A 21,556-nucleotide genomic window follows, 5' to 3' on the forward strand; every position below is an offset into this window, starting at 1 on the left:
TACCTCAGAATTTAAAGGGCAGTACAAAACAGAAGGTTCCCCTTACATTCTTTGCATTAAAATATGCAAAGGATGTTATAAATATAAACATTTTAAAGAAAGAGAATGAGATTAAAGAATGCATAATTTTAACAGTTCTATAGATTTATTTCTCTGCAACAGCAAACTTTAAATTGCTTTAAAAAGATCTAAAAACATTTACAATTGATTTTCTGTCTTTGAACTTAACCTTCCTAAATTTAAAATGAATGACATTAACAATAACTACCATCTTGATCACTCAGAATTTTAATATTCTAATGAAAACATCCTCTATGATGATAACCAGAAGGGTGCCATTTCTTGTGTTCTTGTTCCACCACATAAAACCACTAGTATTTTCATCTCTGCCTAATTTTCATACTATACTGATCATCACTTTTACTTTTCCTCTATCACAACTGTTTTAAATAACATTTCAGGTGAATAGAATTCATATTCTATTAAAATTTTTCATACAATATTTGGAGAAGCACTGTTCTTTTTAGTGCATTTCTGTTATCTACCAAAAGATGGAGGCATTATTCAATAATACATGCAGATTGGGAGAGTGTTGTTAGCAGGATTATGAAACAAATCATCTATGTTAACTGTAAATTTTGTAGAATCTGTGTTAAAGTGAGATAAAATCGATTTTACTTATTAACCCATTACATCCAAAATATTTTCATTATGTAATCAATATAAATTATTAATGAAGTAATTTACATCCTTTTTGTCATTAAAAACCAACATGTTATTTCACACTCATAATACATCTCATTTTTGACTGGCCACATTTCAAATGATCAGTAGCCACATGTGGCTAGTAGTAATGACATTGGGCAATGCAGATCTCTGGTTACAGTACAGAATAATCAAATTTTCCAAACATTTAAAAAGTTCTATTATAAGCAAATGTGACCACTAAGTCTACTGCAAGACAAAAACCAAATTTAGATACCTTGAATTACTTTACAATCAGTGGCAGTTATTGAAAGAAACCGGTGAAGCTGTGACAATGAAAAGAAAATGCATTTTCCTCAAATCTTCTAATGGCTCTGAATTGGTATCTAAGCTTTATTTTAAAAAAAGTTTTTTGCTACTATGAGGAAAGCTAACTTTATACGTAAACCATTTTTGTCTTGAGTCAGACTCATGTTTATCTACATACTATGGCTCCAAGTAGCCTAGACAGACATTTCAGACATTCTGAAGAACTTCAAGATCCTCTTAAGAGCATTTTTGTTTTCCCCTGGAGGGTAGGAGATGGGGTTTATTTTCTGGATTTTTCATTTGTACATCTAATGGTAGTGATCCACCGATCTAGCCACTTTGGGTTGGTTAAAAACTCTATGGAGAGGGGCGCCTGAGTGGCTCAGTCGGTTGAGCGTCCAGCTTAGGCTGGGGTCATGAATTCATGGTTCATGGCTTTGAGCCCCGCATCGGGTTCTGTGCTGACGACTTGGAGCCTGGAGGCTGCTTCGGATTCTGTGTCTCCCTCTCTCTCTGCCCCTCCCCTGCTCGCACTATCTCTCAAGGAAAAAAAAAAACCAAAACTCTATGGAGAACAGCTGTTAGATAAATGGCGTGAAAGAGTCTCTGAAGAGCTTTTACAGTTCATGTAAATGAACTCATTGTAAACAGAGCCTTCTTTTAAGTCTTATCCAGTCAACCGTGTAAATAGGATGGCAGAGTAACACACATTCTATCAGATTACCAAGGAGCAACAACTTGTTTTAAGTGGAAAAATTTCAGGTGTAAAATCACAACGGTTTGGCTCCCCCTCTGGAGTCTGGGGTGTGTCTCCTCAGCAGGCCCCTTCAGCACACAGCAGTCAGCAGTTTCCCCCAGTGACTCCCTAGGATGGTTGTATAGTGCAAGGTCTCTGATAAGAAACTTGCCCATGAATTCCATTTCCAAACATTTTAGAGGGAAAATTTCCTGCAAGTTCTTCTGAGAACACACCACAGCCAAATTCTCTGCTGTTCAGTAAGCCATGGTGTGCCCTCTCTAATCAGGCTGGCTGTCAGCCCTAGGGCTGGGTGGGGGAGCCTCTTCCTTGGGCACTCCATCTCAGCACCAGGGGGAGTGACTGCTCCTCATACCCAATTCTGATATTGAACTTCTTATTACCTAATCCTTTGTTACTCCAATCCTTTTCTATTTAATCAATTTACATTAAACTTGCTAGGTTCACTCCAAACTTGACTTCTGTCTTGACTGGACCCTGTCTGATAAAACATGCCTGATGGCCCATTCTTCATGAAGCTTTCTTTTATACTTCTGGCTCCTAAAACCCTTCCTAACTGACTGGTTAGTCGTATCTTATTTTAAAAATGACCTTAATAAAGGTAATAAACTTGAAGCTGACCTGTCTCCACAAAACATCCTTTTATAAAACCAATTCCAAATTTCCACTACATACTAAATGACTCATCCTAAAAAATGAATTTATACTTTCTTTTCAGAAACGCATTTATTGCATAAAGGGAGGCAAGACCTTCAGAACTTAGGATGAAATAAAAAACTAGGTACTAATTCCTTTAGAGGCTACTGAACTATCTTGGCCATAATTAGCAATAAAGACATGTAAGAAACTAACTTACCCACACCCCACAGTTTTTCTCTATTGACAGAAGAGTTCCGCATGGAGGGTTGGAAGACACCAGAGAAAGAAAAACTAAAGGCACATTCAAGTCATTCTGACTATTCAGAATGTGCGACCACTGTTAATCTTCTAAGTTTTATATGGAAACAAATAGATATTTATACATTGTAGTTCCTCCTTCATAGCAATAAAAAAAAATTAATGACCTGCCTCTGCATGGCACATACAGAATTCTAGGGATGACAAAGGCAGAGAGAGAGAGACACCAGAGACTCTAAGCTGGTCCTAGAGTACAGGAATGAAGGTCAGTATGCCAAGAAATAATTACTTTATACCTATTTTGTCATATTTATAAGCTAATTTTCCACAACTTGAATTTATTCTTTACACACCACAATCTATTTTCTAGAAATAAATGTGTGTATACACTTCTGAAAAAAAAAATCTGAGTATCTATATTGTTCATTTTGGCAAATGCCTTTCAGGTAATAGCCCAGATACATACTTTTATACAGCTTATCATTTTGTACAGAGCTTCTCATGTTACATGTTTACTTACTATGGTGATGACTTACCTAGTGCATCTGATTTAGAAGGAAAACAGTTGTTCAGACAATATATTTGCAGAAATGCATAAGTTTTAATAATTAGAAAGATGAAGACCTTTTTAAAATTTAAGGATAGCATTATTAAGCCATCATTGGTGGTATAATAATTATCAGGTACTTAGATTAATATTTAGTGTCAAACAATCTGATTGAGTGGTAGGTCTGGTTGATTTTATAACAAGAGATCAATGTTGCAATACTCTCTCTTCATTTTTTACTAAAGTTCTCTTCTCAAAACAACAGAATATCGTTATTTGGAAATAAGACTTTTCATTCATTTACTATTTTTAATACATGTTACCAAGTCGACTGTTTATTTTTATTTTTTTTGTTTTTTTTGTTTTTTTTTATTATTTTTTTTACTTTATAAAGTTTCATACTTTTTAACATATGCAATTGTTTATTTTTAAATATCATATTTTATGTTTTATATTGTACTTATATAAGAGATGATGAATTAAACAAAATTCCTACTTTTACTTTTTAAATTGTGGGTTAAAGTATAATACTTAACCTTGCTTTTCTGCCATTAGACTTATATTCTCTTAGGAGTTAAATTAATCAGCAATCGTCATTGGGCACACACAATATTGCACTTGTCAACTATGGTCTTCCCTTAGCCTAGCCCTCTGAGAAAGCATATCAAAACAAAACCTCAGACTGGAATTTTAACCTGGTAACTTAAAATTTCCAAGGACTGAAAATAAGTTGGCTCTTATTTAGATAACAAAAGTTCAGAACGGGTCATCAATATTTCACTCATTTTGAAACATTAGACAAAGAATCTTAGCAACACCCCCCCAAAAACAATAGAAAACCAATTAAAGTAATAAACAACTTCTTAACTTTCATATTTCCCCTCATGAAATAATTCTTTCCAAAACAGAATACTTCTTAGAATTCCAATCACTCTTTTCACCAGCATCTAGCTGTTATTCCAACAAGATGAGAAATGGCATGTGTTATTTCTTATTCTACAATAATCTTCACCTGGAGGGCTCTTTCTTACTCATTTTAAGATGAGGTCACTTTAGAGAAGCCTTCTTATCGGATCATATTATCTAATATCCTCCCCACTGCCTTCATTATCATACTACCCTCATTTTCTTTATAGGAGTTACCACTAATGGAAATAATTTTTTGTATTTCAAACTTACTTATCTGCTTTCTTCACTTGGATATAAGCCTAAGGCTCTAACAGCAGGTATCTTGCCTAGAACATTTACGTATGTATAATTTATAACCATATGTTGATAGCCTATACATGGTAACAATAAATATATAATATGGTAAGAATCAGCAGGACAATTTCAAAATTACTGGTTAACAAAAGATCTTTTAACCTTCACTCTACTGTAGGATGTTCACTGTGTCGCATCGACTTATAACCAACTGCCTTAGTCCAGCTGGAAGGCATAGAAGCCATGGGAAAGAAATCATCAATTAATTTTACTGAAATACTTCAAGAATTGTATCTTTTTACCTGGCCCTTTCTATCTTTTACAGAAAAAGAGAAACCAAAAACAAATAAACATGAAGGACTTCATAGTCTGAAGAAGTAGTAGTACTTACACAGAGTTAATTACCAACATTATCACATGTAAAATTTATTCTGAATAAAGCACCTATTAAATTGGAGGTAATAAAACCTTTTTAACTTAAGACAAAGAACTAAAACCAAAGACCAGAAAACAATATCTGAAATTCACTAATCCAAAAATGGGCACTTCTCCACATTTTACAATAGTGTAAAAAAAACAAAAAAAAAGCACAACTGATACATGTAAATGTCTCAATAATTTTTAGCCAATTGGCAAAGTTCCAGAGAACCAAGCAGCATCAGAAAGAAACTATGCATTGTAGAATTAAAGAATATTTAAAGCTCTCTAATATCAAATAAAAGAATTATGGAAGATAATGGAAAATGTAAATTATGTAAAGAAAAAAAATCTTTAATTTAAAAGCCAAGACTGCTGTAAGGTATTTAAGCAGATACATTATATGCCTTATTTGCAAAGGTATTAGGATTTACTGGTACTCCTGGAGAATAAGATCATGAGCTCAATTCAACCCTGTATAGTACAAGGCTGATAGTAAAAGGGGCTCAACACTTGCATTTTTGTCTAGAAATTTCTCATTTGTAAAATTCAATTTTACTATCATGTATTTACTATATCATAATCCATTATCAATACTGATACCACTAACTTCAAAATTTAGTGAGAGCATTTTCTCTCAGGAGAAACAAACAATGAATAAAGAGAAAATTTGAAAATTTTACAAAGTTACAATCTTTTTAAGACACTGCTTGCAAGTACCTCAACAGCAACCATTTTTAGAAAATGAATATGCTACATATAAGTTCAACCTTTCTGTTACAATACATTCCCTAAGGCCTTAAATAAACTTAGTTTATGGAGTGAGTGAGTGTAAATAATATATAAAACATAATCTTTACAATCCAAATGTTCCACAATTCAACATTATTTTAATTAGTTTTAACCTGTACTACAGTAGATTCTTTTCAATGCTGTACCTGCTTATGATAATAAGTGGCACCACAGTCACCTTAATTATATATTAAACAGCTGACAGAACAAAAAAGGTAAAGATACGTTGTCACTCTAGGGAGAAGTGTCATAAAATGGACTGGTTAGTAGGGACAGTAAACTAAATGACCAAACAGAGGCTTAGAACATACCCTGCAAATCAAATACTCAGTTATGGAGGGACCACAGGGAGATCAGTGAAAAGAATCTCCGTGAGAGCTACCTGGTGAGCATGAAACAGTGGCACCAGCTTTGGGCTCTCTCAGTCTCCCCAGTTCCTAGAGCAAGTCTTGGCCCAGAGTGGGCTCTGAAACATCACTGAATAAAATACAAAACAAACCTGGCAACAAGCATCAAGTTGTAAGAAAATCACTGTAATAATTCTCTCTCTAAATATATGATTTTTTAGTTCAATAACAAGACTATTTTAACATTCTAGACCAGGGACTGGCAAAGGCTTTATATGACTCTGTGAGCCATACAGTCTCTCTCCTCAATTACACCATTATAGGATTGGCTCCAATAAAACTTTATTTGCAAAATCAGGCAGCAGGTTGTATTTGACCTGCAGGTTGCAGTGTGCCAACCCCCGTTCTAGATAACAGTGAGGGTGCACTGCTCATCTAGTTACGAAGAAACAAGCTAATGTGTTTTTCTCAAGAGCTCTGTCCACAAAACATTTGCTCTCTCAGAAAAGAACAGCACACAGAACTCAAGTAGGTCATGACAATAATGGAATGCAGGACCCATGTGTTTTTTCATACTAGGATTTTACTCTTAAAGAACATCTAAATTATTTTTCAAAACACAGGATAATCCTCTACAACTCCACAGTTATTTGTATTTTAACATGAACTTTAGGAGAAGAAATGAAATCTTTAAGCAACTAGTACTATTATGCATCTTGAATGTGGGGAGGTCACTCAATTTTCATTAATTAAATTCTTAGCACAAGAATTTGGAAATAATATGAAGACTTCTGGCCTTCTGTATTTAAAGTACTATCTTTTCTTTAGTATGTACCACATGTCCTAACCAGAAGTTCCCAAATTTGGAAGTGCACAGCAGAGAATGATACCAGGAACCTAAATACATACACATACACACACACACGCACACATGCATATACACAGTATTCCCCACCTTCATCTGAGAACAGAACCTAGGATTCTGAATTTTTAAAAGGTCTCATATAACTGGTGTTACACATAAGAATACCGGAGGTTCCCAATTAAAATACCATAATGTAATATTTAAAACTCTTAAAAAAAAAAAAAGTCTTTAACTTTTAAGCATGCCAAGTGTTTAGGAAATCCAAATGAAAACAAGTAGGCATCAAAAACCTAATAAAAACTAATGGCCAAAATGTGGATGGTTCTTTTTTTTTTTTTTTTTTAAGGAAAATCATGTCCAAGTTGCTTGATACCAGCATGGTTTCTAGATGAGAGAAATGTGTTAAAATTATAGCTACTCCTATGAATCATCAAAGGGTGTGAGTTATATCACACTATGTGTGTGTGTAGTGACAGTGATGCTTTCCCAGGTAACATCTATGCTGTGTTAGTAAGAGTTTTAGAACTAACATATTAACTTGAGACAGTTAGAAATAATAATCAGTTATATCAATTATAAGATAATTTAGGATGGCATGTGATGTACTGTAATAATGCTTTTTAAAAAGTCTTAAGGGGCACCTGGGTAAGTCAGTTGGTTAAGCATCCAACTTTTGCTCAGGTCATGATCTCATAGGTTGTGGGTTGGAGCCCTGTATCAGGCTCTGTGCTAAGAGCTCAGACCCTGGGGCCTGCTTCAGGTTCTCTCTCTGTCTCTTTCTCTCCGCCCCTCCCTTACTTGTGCTCTGTCTCTCTCAAAAATAAACATTAAAGTAAATAAATAAATAATAAGAAACATTACAATCTTAAAATAAAGATCAGAGTTAACAAATTTATAAAACTAAAATTTGAAATGTAAAGAGAATCAGCTTCACAAATCCCTAAAACCAGCAGTGCAAAACAACTGTATCATTACAGTTTTTAACAATCTTTAAAAAAGCTTGCTTCTGGCTACACACTCCTCCTTTCTCTGATTACTTCTTCCTTGCCTCCTCACCTTCCTCAAAGAATGTACTGCCCGCAGTCTAGTATCTTGGCCTTCTCCACACTGTTTTTCTTAGCAATTTTAATGACCTATGACTTAAACTAACACCTCCATGCAAATAAGTCCCAGATTAACCTCTAATCTTAAAAAGTTCAGCTCAAATTTTCAAGTGCACCCAAAAGATCTCCATATGAATTATTATTAAACCATAAATCAGTTGGTGGCCTACAGAGCCCTGGAAATATCCACAAATTTTATGTAAAGTGCTAAATGTTTATGTGTACCTGTGCACTATTCTAATTATAATTTTCATATTCTTAACTGTATATGGAACCCCAAAGACCATATAAACTCAGGTAAGTCACATACTACTAGCATACCAGACTCTTTGGCATAAATACCAGACAGTGTTTTTTTTAAGAGGGAAAACAAAGTCCCGGTTAAAGTGTCTAGGAAAGGGCTGCTAATATGTTTAACTTTCCCAAGCAGTAGATTCTTTAAGCTGGCCAGCCACCTTCCAATGCAGTGGAGATCAGCAAACTGCAGCTGTAAGGCCAACTGTTTTTATAAAGTTTTATTGGAACACCACCCTGCCTGCTCATTTACATATTATCTACAATTATACTTCAGAGTACTGGTAAGAAACTATATGGCTTACATACTTAAAATATTTACTACTTCGCCATTTAAAAAGATTAACTGACCTATGTTTTTCTAGATAATCCCTAAATTAATTTAAAAATTTCTAACCTAATCTTAATAAAAGAAAATCTATCCTCTAGTTTTATTTGTAAGCAATACCAGAAACATGTATCAAGCACACACAACTATTTTAACAACAGAATGTGATTACCTGCCACTGCTGGGCTGCTGTGGAGAGTGTCTGGAATGATCAGAAGGCTCTGACCGTTGGTCAGGCGATCGTGACCGGCTGTGGCGGGGAGGTCTGTCATGTGATCGACCAGAATGATCTGATGCCAGGGACTGAATTTCTGAAATGTCTGTTAAGTAAAAGGGTGCTTTTTATTTTCCCATGAAATGATTATAGTATAATAATGTAAAATGTAAAGATACTCCAATGATAATGGATATAAGCTACTAAGTATAATTTCAGACAAAATGGTTGATTTAAGCATTAACTTCATCAACCACTGACTAATATTGGTGAGTGGCCTACAAAAAAAAAAACCCAAACAAACAAAAATACAGTAACAATATGGATGGACCTTGAAGGCATATGCTAAATGAGGTAAGTCAGAGAAAGCCTCAAAACAAAGAAACAAACAAAACAAAAAACCCCAAACCACAAACCCACACAACCACCAAACTCACAGAAAAAGAAATTAGATTTGTGGTTACCAGGGAGGGTAGGGAGAGGGGGAAGGGGAAGTGGAGGACGGTCTAGACTTTTCAGTTATAAAATAAATGAGCACCAGGGAAGTAATGTACAATATGATGATGATAGCTAACATTGCATATAAAGTTAAGAGACTAGATCCTAAGAGTTCTCATCACATGGAAATTTTTTTTCTTTTTCTTTTATCTACAGGAGAATATAAAAGACATTAACTAAACATATTGTGGTAATCATTTCACAATATATATAAATCAAACCATCATGCTGTGTACCTTAAACTTCCACACTGGTGTATGTCAATTGTTTCTCAATAAAACTAGGAAAAAATGTAATTAAAATTAAGCCCTCTACTCCTAGTACATATTTTTTTAATACTTTGATTCTGAAGGTGCCTGCCTTGCAGAAGATTATTTCATTCAAACACATCAAATCTTCATACTACTTTAACAGGTCACTTAAAGGGACTCTCCAAACAGAACTATACTCACCATCTCTCTCAGAGGCATTAGCAGAGTGGATACTGTCAGAAAGATCAGGGACATTCAATAGGGTAGCCCGTTCATCTCTCTGAACTACCATTTTTAACTTGCCTTTAGACCTTTCTATTAATGTCTTTGCATCTGTCAGTGACATATTTTCTGTCACGGTACCATTTATCTGCAACAGAAAAAAAAACTAAGTTGAAAGTAAATGATAAAAATACAAATGTTAATATTATGAAACAGGAATATTTAAATTACTCCTTGGCTCACTGGAAGAACCAAAATTATTCCCTTCACACTTTCCTATATTATCAAAGTATTCCTCTTTCTTGAAATAAAATCTTTACTATATTATTGCTTTGTCAGAAAACCCAAATTAGTATCTGTGAGCCAATCCCCAAAAGCCTGTCACTTTATATTACTTATAAGCAAATAAACAAAACAAACATTTCAATAACATTTAGAATAGTTATCAAAACCACTTATTGTGTAAAACTAGACATAACTACCTACAAAGTAGTTCCTACCAGTGAAGAATATTCATTTGTAATGATTAATTTGCTCAGGATAACTCCATGCCTAAAGAAAAACATCAGTGTTGACATGTAATAATGGACTAATCATTTTTGTCCATTAAAAAAGGCAAACCATCTAGTGCCCCAACCACTGATTTTTCTTTCTTTTTTGGCAAAACTGCTTCAAACACGAGCAGAAATTACATGGTTACACTAGAATTTGTCTTCTACTTCAGTTCACTAAAACGTAAGAATATGACTGTACCTTTAATACAACATCGCCTTCTTGAATATTGCCATCTCTTGCTGCCAAGCTATCTTGTGAAATTTCCTTTACAAATATATGGCTGGCCAATCGAAGACCATATTCTGAAATAACATATTTAATGTCTTTAGTGTAAAACACAGACTTTAAAATTATAATAATCATCACCACACTGAGTTTTTAAGTATGATCAATAGCAAGAAATTATTCTTGGTAACCCTGCAAAGATGACATTTCCTCTAATCATCAAAAAGTATGCACTGTCAATGTGAACATAAAGAGAGTATACAATCCAAACAGAAGACTGACATACCTTTTTCCCATTTCTACTCAGAGAGGGAAAAAAACCCTCAAAAAACCTCCTGAAGAGAAGACCATTTCTTTCTATGTTGAATTAACATGCTAGCTTCTCAGAAGTTTTAATGAATACAATTCTAAAAGTGAACTGATTGAGTCTAGAAAAACTCTGAAAAGGTTGACAATTTTAATGATGACTTATATTATTGAGGATACACTGTTTTCGTTTTCCCCAATATCCCAGAGCAAAAGTATTTCTGATTCTACACACTTCTACAACTAAAGAGAGACATGCAGAACATTAGTATATACATTCTGACTAGTGCAAACAAAGCTTCAAAACTAGCTGTGCAGATACAGGCAGGAGTTAGAAAGGTCAGTCCTTTCTTTTGAACAGCCAACCAAGTATTCAAATGTAAGGCAATATAATTATATCTGTGGGTGAGGAAATGGTCAGAATTGAGGAAGGTACCAGGAGAGTCTAGAAAACTATCCAGGGACCTGCAAAACATTATTTTGTTTGTGTGTTTGTAAACCAGAACATGACAACAATATCACACCAACAGGAAAAAGAACACTCCCGAGTCTGTTATGAGAGAGGATAGGACTCTGCATCTTACCGCATTAAAGAAAAGGGGGGGGGGGGGGCAAAAACACAAAACCCCAAGCTCTTAAGGCAAATACACAAAGAGTGCTCAACAGGAAAAGAATCAGGGTAAAAAAAAGAAAATGACTTTTCAGGAGATCTAGGCAGTCAAATATACGTGCTTGAGAAATGGTGGTTATATCACAGAGAATACAGTATTGATGAAAAAAATGTCCTTATTCAAGATAAAAAAGTTATAAATGATCCATACAGAGATGTCTTCAAAGTAATCTTCATGTATTCATCTACACTAAGTGTCTCCCTGGGTAAATATTAACTATAGCCAAGCACTATGGATAAAAAGCAGCAAATGAAACTGAGTCCCTGCACTCTGGCAACACACACAGTCAGCAGGGGCAAATACAAGTGTGAAGAAGAGGTCATATAAAGGCAGTACAGGATTCAGTACAGAGCTAGAGAAGAAGAAACACTAAAACAGAAATACTACTAAACCAGAAGAATTAGGGTATACGTGTGAGTGTGTGTATGTGGGGTAGAAAGTGGTAGAGACAGAATGGTTAAAAACAAATGCCCCATGCACCTGGGTGGCTCAGTCAGTTAAGCCTCCGACTTCGGCTCAGGTCAGATCTCACGTTCGTGGGTTTGAGTCCCGCGTCAGGCTCTGTGCTGACAGCGAGCTCAGAGCCTGGAGCCTGCTTCTGATGTTGTGTCTCCCTCTCTCTCTGTCCCTCCCCCTCTCATGCTCTGTCTCTCTCTGTATCAAAAATAAATAAAACATTAAAAAAAATAAAAAAATAAATAAAAAATAAAAACAAATGCCCCAAAAGGTATGAAGGAAAGACTTAGCAGGTTTGCTGAAGTCATACTCTATTGTTAGAGTAGCTAGGACTGAGGAGTCACTAAGAGAGATGCGAAAGAGTAACACAGAAATGTCACAGAAGATCCTTTAACTTTATGAAGGTGTCTGCAGAATCAATAGGAAGGGATCCAGAGATTAGTTTTTGAGACTCATTAAGTCCACTTAAGAGATGATGGTTACTCACCACACACACACACACGCACACGCACACACACAAAAAAAAGAGTACCTATGAGGTTACTAAGTAAATGCATATAAACGCACATAAATGCCAGATATGATAAACCTGACTGATCATTTTATAATGTAAATGTGTATCAAATCATGTTATATGCCTTAAATATATATAACTTTATATATTTATATACAATATCAATTACACCTCACTAAAGCTTAAAGAAAAAAGAGATTATGGTAGCATGGATGAGGGAGGTGGTGGTGATAGTGGACAAAGCAGAAGTGGGTAGTTATTTAAGAGTGGATGTATTAACTGGGTAAAGGGAAGTGAGGAAAAAATGGTAACTAAAATGTTATCCATACTGGCATGAGAAACCAGGTAGAAGAGAATACACCTAACGAGTGACTTCATAAGTCACAAAACTTTTAAGAGGAAAATAGGAGTTTCATTTGAGATGTGTTGAGTCTGAGGGAGCTACGTGAAATACTGATGTCAATATGCCTAACAGTCAGCTGGCACACATGAGTACATAGACTTGGGCTGGAGAAAGAAGTTTTGCCATCAGCAGCAGATAGCTGAGGCAATGAATAGATGCAATTGCCTAAAGAGGTTATGTTGAGGGGAAAAAGAGATTCTAGAATAGAAATCTATGCAAGATTAAAGGGGAGGATGAGAATGAACTTGTAAAGGATACAGAAAGTGGGTGAGATCCCAAAAGGACACAGTATTACTGAAACCAAGAGAAGACATAATTTCAAAATGTAAGAAGTGGTTAACACTATGTAAAATGGTACTGAAATGGCAAGTAAAATAAAGACTGAAAATTTTACTGGATTTAGTTGTAACAGCTTTGGGAGCAAGGTGAAAAGATACCAGGCCAGGCGAGGGTGTGGAGAGTCGGGCACCCTCCTACACTGTTGTAAACTGGTGCAGCCGCTCTGGAAAACAGTGTGGCCGTTCCTCAAAAAACTATCCACAGAACTCCCTTATGACCCAGCAATTGCACTGCTAGGGATCTACCCAAGAGAGACAGAAATGCTGATGCATAGGAGCACACATACCCCAATGTTCATAGCAGCAATGTCAACAATAGCCAAGTCATGGAAAGAGCCTAAATGTCCATCACCTGATGAGTGGATCAAGAAGATGAGTACTACATACACAATGGAGTACTACATGGCGATGAGGAAGAATGAAATCTGGCCATTTGTAGGAAAGTGGATGGACCTTGGAGGTGTCATGCTAAGTGAAATAAATCAGGCAGAGAAAGACAGATACCATATGTTTGCACTCGTAGGTCTAACAGGAGACCAGGAGAAACCTAATGGAGGACCAGGGGGAGGGGAAGAGGGAAAGAGAGTTGGGGAGAGAGAGGGACGCAAAACTTGAGAGACAATTGAATACTGAAAACAAACTGAGGGCTGAAGGGGGAGGGGAGGAAGAGGTGGAGGTGATGGAGGAGGGCACTTGTGGGGAAGAGCACTGGGTGTTGTATGGAAACTAATTTGACAATAAACTACTTAAAAAAAAAAAAAAAAAAAAGATACCAGGCCAGGGAGTTGAAGAATGAGTGGTCAAATGAAGTAAAAACAACAAGGGTACAAGGGTAGACAGTTTGAGATGTCTACTACAGATGGGGGTTAGGGAGCAAGAACTAAAAAAAAGGTCAGGTGCTAGTAGAGCAGATCAAGGCATGCCTAGGGGATGGGGATATTCTTAGTAGAACACCTTTCCACCAAAATGATCAGTCACAGATGCTTGCCGCATTTGAGTCATGTCCACAGGACGATGTCAGAATCACATTTTCATTCTTATCAAATTTGGTTGAGGGGAAGCAGCTAGCTTCAGTTTAAAGAAGTTCTGCATTATAGAGAAATGCCCTATCAGGGTTCCCTCCGCTTAATCTCTTCATTTAAAAAGTAGTCTGCCCCTCTTCCCCAAGATTTCTTCCAGTGGATATGCTACTACTGATCCTAACAGCTAAGTAAAACATTTCAGCTTGGTTCTGATGTGACATCTGTTAGCATAATTTGTATTTGGCTATTCTAACCAAAGAAATTCAAAATCCAACTACTGGACAACTTATTTGAAGAACAATCTGCTACAACAAAATAACTGAAGAAGAGAAAAGTAGATGATCCCTGAGGCCTGCTACAACAGGATAGGGCTTATGACAACAGGACACAACAATGAAGATAACAAAAGACAACAAAAACAAGGATAGGAAAGGGCAGCAATGTTACTCCTCATCAAAATGTGTTAACATTTTCATGTGAAAATCATAAACGAGGTGGTAGAGAATACCTTCATTTTTCCGTGATTTCACCAACGTGACTTTGGTGGGTTTGGCAGGTTGACTGGAGGCCACTGATCGCCTATCAGACCGTGGGGACAAACTCCGCTCTCTGCTTGCACTTCTATCCCTTGCCCAACTCTTCTCACTCCTTCTACTGACCAGACCACCACGGCTGCTTCTTGGGTCATGGACCTCCTCATCGTAACTATCTTCTTCATTCTCAGATACTGGTTCAGGATCAGGACGACTAACTGGTATCTGAACTTTCTTCTTCCTCCTAATGGTCTACAAATAAAGACGAAAAAACTGATTGATTTCTATATATATAGTTTCAGTTCTTAAGAGAAAGGAAAATCACGTTTTTCTCATCCTATGTCAATTAAATTAATTATGAATCAGAGAGACAAAATACACAAAAAATTATAAGAAATTACTAGGGAATACATTTCCATAATGGCCATGTTTTCTGCTCTCGACAAACCCATCTAAGAAGCAAATTTGGAATAGTGAGCCTAATGAAGTCCTTTGCTACTTAACTTAGAAAGATCTTTTATGTGAAATAATCACAAGCTTAAAGAGAAACTAATAATTGTTAGAGGCTTGGATAAAGGATGGGACACTGTACTCTAATACCATCAAATACACCGTAGTTGCTACCAATACCATCGCAAACTTGTAAGCCCAACTTGATTCCTTGCAATTATCAGAATCCATCAGTATCAAGGCCCACAATCATTCTTCTAAAACCCTCAATAAGTTTACTGTACTTCCACACTAACATTCAACTTAGTATAAGTTGGAGCTAATGAATCTGTTATATATTTCACCAATATAAACTGCTTTCAGTTTCTGTATCTCTCCAATTTCTGTTGTTGGTAAAACCCCTTCTTCTAGCTTCCTTTTCTCAATGACTTGCTATGTGGTTCAATTTTCCCTGGCCAATTATTTCCTTCACTTGCTGTAGGTTCAAGATCTACTACAAGCATTACTTTCTGATTGAGTGGCCTCTTAATCCCTGGACTGCACTTTACCTTCTCATCCTGGTATACCCTTGATCTTATCAGAGATCCACAAGATCTTTTTGGGAGAACACTCCATGATCTACTGAAACTTTTCTATGCCCATCTTTTTTCTGATTCCTTCATTTTCTCCTGTTCTCTCAGTCCACAAATCCCTTTCTGCTTTCACTTGCCTTGCTCCCATGTTTGTGTAAGATGTCATGTTGTGATATTTAAATAACTTTCTTGTGACTTCTCCATCCTCTGCCATGACAAATTCCAGTCCTGTAATATCTTCACCTTCAGATGGCTGCATTTCCAAACTGCTGATTAGGTCCTCTATAAATTCATTTTACTTTACAGAATTCTTTCTTCTTGCCTCTCTACGGAATTTGCTAACACAGGTAATTCCAAGACTGTTCCTCAAGATCCCAATTACTTAGCCTCACTTGCACAGATCAGTGCCATTTCACAGCCCTATACTCTCAGATGGTTTCCTTTTTTTTTTTTTTTTTTAAATTACTAGTTTATTGCCAAGCTGGTTTTCATATAACACTCAGGGCTCTTCCCCACAAGTGCCCCTCTCCATGACCATCACCACCTTCCCCTTTCTCCTCCCTTTTCAGCCCTCAGTTTGTTTCCAGTAGTAAGAGTCTCTCATGATTTGCCTCCTTCCCTCTCCCTAACTTTCTCCCCCACCTCTTCCCCTTTCCATGGTCCCTTGTTAAGATTCTCCTGTTAGACCTATGAGTGAAAACATATGGTGTCTGTCCTTCTCTGCCTCCCAGATGTTTTTCAATATCCTATTTGTTTAGTCTTCCTTCCTTCAGGGCCCAAAGACCAAGCTGAACCTCTTCTTGTACAAACAAAATTCTCCCATATGAGTTCTTATTCTTACCCCCTACCCACCTCCAAGACCATCCTCATCAATAACAACCCCTCAGCGTACTTACTACTTTAATCTCTCCCTCAAAATTGTCCTCTACTACTGATCTGCTAATTAATCTTCTATTCCTCTGTCTTGCTACTCATTTCCAAGCTATCTTTATCTCCTTCCTTTGTGGCTAATTTTCTTTAGAAGACTGCTGTATCCTTAATGGTGCTTGTGGGCTTCTTACTACTACCAAGAGTGATCAGAGAAGGCCCTTCTGAGAAAATAACATTGAAGCTGAAAAGCAGCAAGACACCTACATGTGACAAGGTCAGACAGCCAATGCTCTGTTATGAACTGAGAGAAGGCTGCCTGTCTTTCCACCCTCTGTGCCCCACAGCTCAGGCCCATATCAAGTAACATTTACTATAAAGCATTCCTACCTGACTCTCTACATTTTAGTTTCACCTCTATTTCAATCTCCAACATACTGTTTTAGAAGCAATACTTTTGCTCTATTATTTTAAATCTTCAATTCCTCCCTAGTTAGGTACAAACAAAAACAAAGTAACCAGATGAGCAGTCTGAGCTATCCATGTCTTCCCCTAAGAGAGCAGCCGCCACCTCTTTGGAAATCAATCTACTGTACTTGAAACTCCTCTCATTTTCAGATGTGCATTATGGTTATGATTGTGGATATCCATCTACTCTATTAAGATTCAAGTTCTTTAGAGAAAGTCCTTGCCATGAGTTTAACTGTACATATAATGAAATATTTGCAACCAGTAAGTTCTTAACTTATTGAAAAATATTCAATCCTGTTACAATTCTCCATTTATATTATAGTTAACAGTTGTAAATTTACAAGAAGATATTTAGAAGATTTGGCAACTATGCTTGATTTTAATACTAAAAACTCTGCAACAAATTTAGGGGGAAATGCTTACTTCAAGATAGTTTAGCTGAATTAAAGATTCAAATATAAAATTAAAAAATAAAATTCTATACAAGTACCAGCATAAAATATAGGATATACACTTTTATAACTGGTAAAAGGTAAAGGCTTTTGTAAGCCTGACACCAAGGACATAAGGGACCAAGTGAACATCTGACAGACATGACAACATAAAAATGAAAACATTCCAAAGCTGAAACAAAATGGTATGAAAACAACAAATCACCATAAACAACTTATACTCAAAAAGCAAATGGGCAAACAAATATATGCAGTATTTATGACAAAGGGCTAATAATCCTAATATATACCAAACCCTAGTATAATAGTTATCACCATATAAATGCTAAGGAAGAAGCAAAGAAGAAACATAAATGGGCAGTATGTACACTACAACATGATCAAACTCATTTGTAATGCAAAATATTTCATTTGAAATACTACATTCAGTCTATCTGTTTGGCAAAGATCTAAAAGCATTGCTGAAATTGGACTCCGAATACCCTATCATCTTTCTGAAGGGCTGGCGAGGCATATATCAAATCATTCATGCCCTCAGACTCAAAAATCACTCCTAAAAAGTAATTCAACAAGTAGATAGAAACACAATGATGTTCAACACTGTATTTTTAAACAATACTTGTGGAAACTGAACACTGAAATGCTCATCAATGAATGGGTTAGGTAAGCCTGTACATGCAGTGAAATGCTACATAACAAGAAAGAGATACACTGAAGTGCTCAGACATTATCTCTATGAGGTGTTTCTGCCATTTACTTCGTAATACTTTAAGATGCTCAAAATTTTAGTAAAAATTATATATGCTCACTGTGTCATAAACTATTTCTAACATCACTTATTGTTAAACTAAACTATGCCTATTTAGGATAGTTACAGTATCAAAGGAGTTCTAAAATTTTAGTTTAACAGAAAAGAAATAGTTTATTTAATAGCCAGGGCTCTTGGTTAATGGAAAGAAAATCACATAACCAACCAACCATCTTAACATAAGAGCACAGGGAAGAAAACAGATCAGTAGATTGGGGAAGGAGGAAGAGGAGCTGGTTATTCAGAACTGGGGAAAAAAAAAAAAAAAACCTAAACAAAGCAAAAACAATGTATATAACGACCCTGAGGTTCTGATTATGGCTGGGAATAAGTTAAAAGTTTAGAAAGACACCTCACAATGAAAGCCACATTCTAAGACACTGGTGTTTTACTCTGCCTCTCCAATTCACGTAGTAGCTAAGTACAGCCAGAGCGAAGTCCATCTTAGAGCTGCCCCAAATCCTTTTCCTATTTCAAATACACTACAGGTTTTGGACCTACTTTTCATAAGATGACTTCTATGGGGAGAAGTCTATAGTGTAGAAATACAACTTTCTTAGATGCATTATCAATGTGGAATATGTATATTGAATATTTTGCATTGCAAACAAAACAGCTCAACATTTCAGAGGAACAGAGCTTTACAAAGTTGGGGTTATAGATGAAGCTCACAATCTCAGATACAGGGAGAAAAACCCAATCTACCTAAGGTGCTCACCTTTGAATATGCAACTGAAAAATAATCTGAAAAATAATAACATTTAGCATCAGCAGCTAAGGCAAGAATGCTAAAACTAAATCTATAAAGACCAACAATTATAAAAATTAGCAATTTGCTTCTATAAATACTATAATCTCATGTTATAAAAACTGTTTAAAAACTACTAAAAGCTAGCCAGTATGTATAGGAACTGTGATTTAAAAATAATCCTATAATGTAAAAATATGACAACAAAGTTGTGAAAATATATACCCAAAGCTGTCTGTCATGTGGAATGCAGTAACTAAATAGTGGGTCTATTACAATCTGAGAAAACTCTCACCTCGCCAGCAATGACACTGGTGCAGAAATAAACCATTAGGCACCGCAGCCTACAAGATGGAAGAGGGCTTAGCAACTGTGGGGTGCACAATCTCAGGGAATACATCTCCTAGCTTTCACCCAATCCCCAAAGTCAGAACAGTGCAGGCCTTCCCCTCACTCCAGCCCTCTCCCTTCTGATGGGTCCACTGTCTTTCTGAGTGTCTGCTGGGAAGTAGAAAAGTTCTCAACAGTCAAGGCAGGACAAACCATCTAGCTGCCTACCCAGACTCTTCTTCCTGTTCTTTATACATGAACCAAGGGCTCAAAGCAGTATCTTACTCCATCCTTTCAGGGGCTGGATGGGCAGAATGGGGGAAGGAGCAAAGTGGGTAGGGTAGCTACTGTGTTCCTAAACATGGATATAATTTAAATAGACCTGTTACATTAAATTTATGCTGTGCCACATTTGCTTAGTTTTCACTGTGATGAGATCAGTTATTTAGTTTTAATTGTGATTTGAGACCAGTTATCAAGAGTAACTGAACTTCTTTTCCTTTACTTAAAAAAAAAAAGTGGACTTCTTAGAGAAATAATTAAATAGAAGAAAGATTCTAGCTCTATACTAAAACAGTAACATTAAAATGCACCCTCAACAACTCTACAAAGAAAATCTTACCACTTTCTCTCCTCAAACTGTATCACAGTAACAAAGAAAGTGGTTGATGATGTATGTGTTCAAGGGACAATGTAAAACTTGCCCATTAAACAAATCCTGTAACAGAAAACAGGGCTAAATATTTCAAACAGACTACAAGCTCAGATTCAGTCTAACTTAAAAGAGAAGAGAACATTAAGCCATAAAGAGGTCCTTACAATCACTGCCTTTCTTTTTCAATCGAAAACAATCCTAGTATCTAAACTTTGAGAAAGTATATTTTCTGTGTATACAACACCAGCATTAGAAGAAACTCTTGTAAAAGCTAACTTTACAACTACTGATCCAGTTTTCATTTTCGTAAAGGGGAAAGATGAACTCAAATACCAGAAACATTTCAACACAACTGATACTCTTACTAAAGTAAAGGTAAAAGATACTTACAATTTTTGCATTCTTCCCACTTTTTCTTAGTTGCTGAACAGCAAAAGCATGTTCAACATTATCCATTGAAACTCCATTAACCATTGCAACTCGGTCATTTTCCCTAAGGAAAAAAGGCCACAAAATAACATGTTAGAAAAAAACATACAGACAAGTTTGTGAATATAGTGTCAAGATGGATACCTCCACAAAAATATTTAAATTACAGGCTAGTTAATCTATTTGTCTTCAGATAACGATACAAAAGTGTCAAACGATTTACTTTCTGATCTCGTACAACAAGGTTTAGCAAGTAATGAATCACAGGCCACTAATTTTTTTTTAAAGTCTTATGTTTTTACATAAGAGTAAACAGGTACCACAATAAAAAAAATGATTTTTGGTGGTACAATTACAGGGTCACTCCCTTTAAAAAAAAAATAAAGTCCTCCTTCCAATTTTCTTTCAATTCTGATTATATGCATACTTTTTTGCTAGCTGGTATATTTTTTGCCTCACCTTCTCTTGCTTATCTTAACTGAACAAAAAAGATAAGATTAAGGGTAAGAGGTTCCTGAAGGCTAAATTCCACCCCAAACTGCATAACATTTTTTTTCACTATTTTTATAATGACCACCTATTTAAGGTAAAGTATACTAGCTTTCCATTTATGATAGACATACATATAAATGTGTATTAAAGAAATCACTAGTGCTGTATGCCACTGACCAAGGGTAGGAACAGTGCTTGTAACACAGGCACCCAAAAAAGCAAATGTACTTACTGTAGCTGTCCTTCAGCAGGTCCCCCTTTCAGCACATCTGAGATTACTATGGATGTTTCCCCACTCTGAAAATGGGGGTTATCTCTTCCACCAGATATTGCAATTCCAAATCCAAATCCAGGAGCCTAAAGTAATAATTACAGGAAAACAATGCTAGCATGAAAAATAACTGTTCATTATATCATACTCTATAATCTAAAAAAAGTTTAAATATAAAAATTATAATCTTATTACATCTGTGATCCAAAAGCTTGTGTAGATTCATATCAGAATGATCT

At 35.9% G+C, this 21,556-nt stretch overlaps 1 protein-coding gene across 1 annotated transcript in view; it reads right to left on the bottom strand.

Annotated features, from left to right (window-relative positions):
* Positions 1-21,556, bottom strand: part of TJP1 (tight junction protein 1) — a 231,169-nt gene that overhangs the window by 40,141 nt on the left and 169,472 nt on the right. The window contains exons 4-9 of the mRNA XM_029952281.1: positions 21,279-21,403; positions 20,516-20,618; positions 14,748-15,024; positions 10,503-10,606; positions 9,729-9,897; positions 8,737-8,884 (exon numbers count right to left, since the gene is read on the bottom strand). Of these exons, the coding sequence (XP_029808141.1) occupies positions 8,737-8,884; positions 9,729-9,897; positions 10,503-10,606; positions 14,748-15,024; positions 20,516-20,618; positions 21,279-21,403 (926 nt within the window). The remainder of the gene's footprint in view (positions 1-8,736; positions 8,885-9,728; positions 9,898-10,502; positions 10,607-14,747; positions 15,025-20,515; positions 20,619-21,278; positions 21,404-21,556) is intronic.

This window comes from Suricata suricatta, chromosome 9, assembly GCF_006229205.1.
Source record: "Suricata suricatta isolate VVHF042 chromosome 9, meerkat_22Aug2017_6uvM2_HiC, whole genome shotgun sequence".
Taxonomy (NCBI): Eukaryota; Metazoa; Chordata; class Mammalia; order Carnivora; family Herpestidae; genus Suricata; species Suricata suricatta.